General features: G+C 44.3%; 1 protein-coding gene across 1 annotated transcript in view; it reads left to right on the top strand.

The window, feature by feature from the left end:
- The first annotated feature begins 505 nt into the window (after positions 1-505).
- prkg1 (protein kinase cGMP-dependent 1) overlaps positions 506-5,016 on the top strand; it is a 78,829-nt gene continuing 74,318 nt past the window's right edge. The window contains exon 1 of the mRNA XM_079238013.1: positions 506-861. Coding sequence (XP_079094139.1) covers positions 542-861 — 320 coding nt within the window. The 5' untranslated portion in view covers positions 506-541. The remainder of the gene's footprint in view (positions 862-5,016) is intronic.

The following is a 5,016-nucleotide window of genomic DNA, read 5'->3' on the forward strand; positions in this document are numbered from 1 at the left end:
ACTCAAAACCCAGGAGAACCCCTTGGATCGTCTCTGGAGGAACCTTGAAAAGCCTTCCGAGAAGCTCGAGAGCGATCCACCAGAAACGTGAGGAACCCAGGAGGAGACTCCAAAGAGCCCATGAACGCCAGTAGAACCCTACTTCCATTATAAAGAGGTACTCCGAGGACATGTAGGGACTTCAGAGAATCTGGAGAAGCTCTGAAGTATCTCAAGGAACCCAAGAAGAACCCAAAGGCCATTGAACACTGTGGGAGGCTTTGAAGATTCCTGTAGACCTTTACAAATCTGAGGAACCCAGGAGGGAACTCTGAAGGGATCCCCAGAACCTTAAAGACCCTTGAGAAAATTAGGAAAAGACACTTCTTTACAAATCCTAGAAAATAAGGAAATCAAGAGGTCACTTAGGAACCCTTAGGAACCCTGAGGAACCTTGACATGTAGGAAATCAGCAGAGGTCTGAAGACCTTGAGGATCCTAAGCGTTAAGTATTTCTAGGAACCTTCTAGGACGCTCAAGATCCCCCCCTTCTGGAGAACCAATGGGTACCCTGCGGGACCTGCAGTACGCCCTGCAGGAGAAGATCGAGGAGCTGCGGCAGCGCGACGCCCTGATCGACGAGCTGGAGCTGGAGCTGGATCAGAAGGACGAGCTGATCCAGCGGCTGCAGACCGAGCTGGACAAGTACCGATCGGTGCTCCGGCCCGCCACGGCTCAGCAGGTCCAGGCCCAGCAGCAGAACCTGGTCCTGCAGCCGGACCAGCACCGCAGCAAACGGCAAGCCATCTCCGCCGAGCCCACGGCCTGCGACATCAGCGACCTCAGCCACGTCACCCTGCCCTTCTACCCCAAGAGCCCACAGTGAGTCCACCTTCCTGAACCGGCGGTCCAGGTTCTTATGGGTCCAGGAGTTCTGCCTCCAATACGTCACGAGACTTCAGTTAGTGATGGTTCAGTTAGTGCAGAACAGCCAAACCCACAGCCGCTCATGTTCATCACGTCTAGTTTTAGAAATTATTTTAGGTGAGAAATTAACCTTTTAGATTTAAAATTTGTGTTGAATTTTGAAAAGTCTGAAATGATCGTCTGTCAGTTTGGACCAAATAAAAATCACGAATCGTGACCCTTAACCCTAACCATGGTTAGAGTTAACCCTCACCGTGACCCTTAACCCTAACCACGGTTTGGGTTAACCCAGGGGTCGGCAACCTGCGGCTCCGGAGCCGCATGCGGCTCTTTAGCCCGTCTGTTGCGGCTCCCTGAGGTTTTGACAAAAAAAAGAAAAAAAAAGAAAGACAACTTTTTTTTTTTTTTTGCCCAGTGGAAAAACTTTTAAAGGGAAGTCCTCTTATCTTGGAGTTTTAGGTGATATTGTGTCACTGAAAATAAAAATAAATGTTTAAATATTTCTTTCACTAAATGTGCGTCACGTGGCTGTCAAGCCTCCGCCCTGCAGCTGCTCCTCGTGACTCAGAGCCCCGCCCTCACGCGCAGATGAGAGCAGAAGAGCGATTCCTCAACTGCTGCAGCAAACTGAGTAAAGTAGATCTACTTTCAGGAAGTGGATCACGTCTCCAAACTCCACTCCTGCTGCTGGTTCTGTGTCAGACACTGAGGCGTCCGCTAGTAAAAACGGATCCGTCCTCCGTTTGCGGTGCTCTAGTGAGGAGGACGCTCAGTGGAAACGTAGCAAAAGATATGCATTTAAAATGTAAAACTCACTGAAGAGGACAGGTATCAAACCTGCTACCTTGCAGTTAAGCCTAGTTTATGGTTCTCCGTCAGGTCGATGCAGACCCCTACGCCGTAGCCTGACGCGCACCTCCAAAAAATCCTAACTACGTGTTGCGTTGACGCGGACCGCAAGCGCTGTGATTGGTCCGCTCAGAACGTAATTTCCGGCAGTTGCTTTTTCCCAGCCTCGACCGGTTTAGTGGTCGTACAGACCACCTCCGCAAACGTCTTCTCTGTCGCCTGCGCTTCAACATTTGCAATATAAGCATTTGCTCTTCAATATTGATGAGCTCCAACTTTAATGCAGCCGCTCCAACTCGGTCGCCATTGTTTACTGTGACCGGAATTCGGCTAAAACCCCTGAAACCACACAGCCACACAGCCACACCCCCCTGGCAGCATGGCGGTTAATTGCAGAGCAACGCGGTCCCTCGATGGCGTCACGTCAACGTGACGCCATCGACGAAGAACCATAAACTAGGCTTTACAGGGCAAACACTCTACCATATGAGCCACAAATATAGTTAGACTTGAAGGTCTGCATAGTTGTGTTTTTAATTAACCTTAATGTAGCCGACACATGACTATTTTTTGTTTGATAGTTATAAACAGGTAAAATAGCAATACAATGTAAAAAAAATGTCTTTATTCTTGTTCTATAATTTCATAAATACAACAAACTAGTTTTTTGTATATATAATATGACTATATATACAACTTCAGAAGCTGTGATATCAAATATTTTTTGCGGCTCCAGACAATTATTTTTTTGGTGGAAAAAGGTCAAAATGGCTCTTTGGATATGAAAGGTTGCTGACCCCTGGGTTAACCCTAACCTTGACCCTTAAACCTAACCATGGTTTGGGTTAACCCTAACCGTGACCCTTAACCCTAACCATGGTTTGGGTTAACCCTAACCGTGACCCTTAACCCTAACCATGGTTTGGGTTAACCCTAACCGTGACCCTTAACCCTAACCATGGTTTGGGTTAACCCTAACCGTGACCCTTAACCCTAACCACGGTTTGGGTTAACCCTAATCGTGACCCTTAACCACAGACTGATGTACAGTCTGTGGTCAGGGTAGGTAAATCAAGTTGTTGTTTCACCTCCATGAACCGTAATTTAATGCATGTAAATATAAAAGTTCCGTCATTTCAAGACATTTAACTGAACGCTGTTCACCTGTTCACCTGTTCACCTGACACACAGGTGAACAGGTGAAGAGACACAGGGGTGAACAGGTGAGCAGGTGAACAGGTGAACAGACACAGGGGTAAACAGGTGAGCAGGTGAACAGACACAGGGGTGAACAGGTGAGCAGGTGAACAGGTGAACAGACACAGGGGTAAACAGGTGAGCAGGTGAACAGACACAGGGGTGAACAGGTGAGCAGGTGAACAGGTGAACAGATACACGAGTGAACAGGTGAGCAGGTGAACAGACACACAGGTGAACAGACACAAGGGTGAACAGGTGAACAGACACACAGATGAACAGGTGAGAAGGTGAACAGGTGAACAGGCGGACAGGTGAACAGACAAACAGGTGAACAGACACACAGGTGAACAGGTGAGAAGGTGAACAGGTTAACAGGCGAACAGGTGAACAGACACACAGGTGAACAAACACACAGGTGAACAGACACACAGGTGAACAGGTGAGCAGATGAACAGGTGAGCAGGTGAACAGACACACAGGTAAACAGACACACAGATGAACAGATGAACAGGTGGGCAGGTGAACAGGTGAACAGGTGTAGAATCTGTTCCTTCCTCATGGCAGAGGGTCCAGGCAGCAGCTCGTCTCTGAGGAGGAAAGTCAACAGCTGCTGCTGTCACAGATCTTTATTTATACGAATATGAATATGATAATGTGTGTCGTGAGGATGGAGATCCACATACGGAGCCACAGACTAACATGCTGGACTCAGACGGAGGATATACAATAATATATAATGTATCGTTCTATAGAACTTAGCTGTGTGTCTGTGCATTTACAGAAATTAAAAACTAAATACTTGCGTTATGTTTTTTTCCCTCTCAGAAAATGTTGTTGAATTCAGTCAAATTGTGCCTGAAATATAGTCTGCAGCCTTCAGATGTATTTACTGGCAGTGATAATGTTTCTACTTGTAGCTCTGAAGTCTTTACTGGTAGTGATAATGTTTCTACTTGTAGCTCTGAAGTATTTACTGGTAGTGATAATGTTTCTACTTGTAGCTCTGATGTCTTTACTGGTAGTGATAATGTTTCTATTTGTAGCTTTGATGTCTTTACTGGTAGTGATAATGTTTCTACTTGTAACTCTGATGTCTTTACTGGTAGTGATAATGTTTCTACTTGTAACTCTGATGTCTTTACTGGTAGTGATAATGTTTCTACTTGTAACTCTGATGTCTTTACTGGTAGTGATAATGTTTCTACTTGTAGCTCTGATGTCTTTACTGGTAGTGATAATGTTTCTACTTGTAGCTGTGATGTCTTTACTGGTAGTGATAATGTTTCTACTTGTAACTCTGATGTCTTTACTGGTAGTGATAATGTTTCTACTTGTAGCTCTGATGTCTTTACTGGTAGTGATAATGTTTCTACTTGTAGCTGTGATGTCTTTACTGGTAGTGATAATGTTTCTACTTGTAGCTCTGAAGTCTTTACTGGTAGTGATAATGTTTCTATTTGTAGCTTTGATGTCTTTACTGGAAGTGATAATGTTTCTACTTGTAGCTCTGAAGTCTTTACTGATAGTGATAATGTTTCTATTTGTAGCTGTGATGTCTTTACTGGTAGTGATAATGTTTCTACTTGTAGCTCTGAAGTCTTTACTGGTAGTGATAATGTTTCTACTTGTAGCTCTGAAGTCTTTACTGGTAGTGATAATGTTTCTACTTGTAGCTCTGAAGTATTTACTGGTAGTGATAATGTTTCTACTTGTAGCTCTGATGTCTTTACTGGTAGTGATAATGTTTCTATTTGTAGCTTTGATGTCTTTACTGGTAATGATAATGTTTCTACTTGTAACTCTGATGTCTTTACTGGTAGTGATAATGTTTCTACTTGTAACTCTGATGTCTTTACTGGTAGTGATAATGTTTCTACTTGTAGCTCTGATGTCTTTACTGGTAGTGATAATGTTTCTACTTGTAGCTGTGATGTCTTTACTGGTAGTGATAATGTTTCTACTTGTAGCTCTGAAGTCTTTACTGGTAGTGATAATGTTTCTACTTGTAGCTCTGAAGTCTTTACTGGTAGTGATAATGTTTCTATTTGTAGCTTTGATGTC

This window comes from Taurulus bubalis (assembly GCF_910589615.1).
Source record: "Taurulus bubalis genome assembly, chromosome: 2".
NCBI classification, from domain to species: domain Eukaryota; kingdom Metazoa; phylum Chordata; class Actinopteri; order Perciformes; family Cottidae; genus Taurulus; species Taurulus bubalis.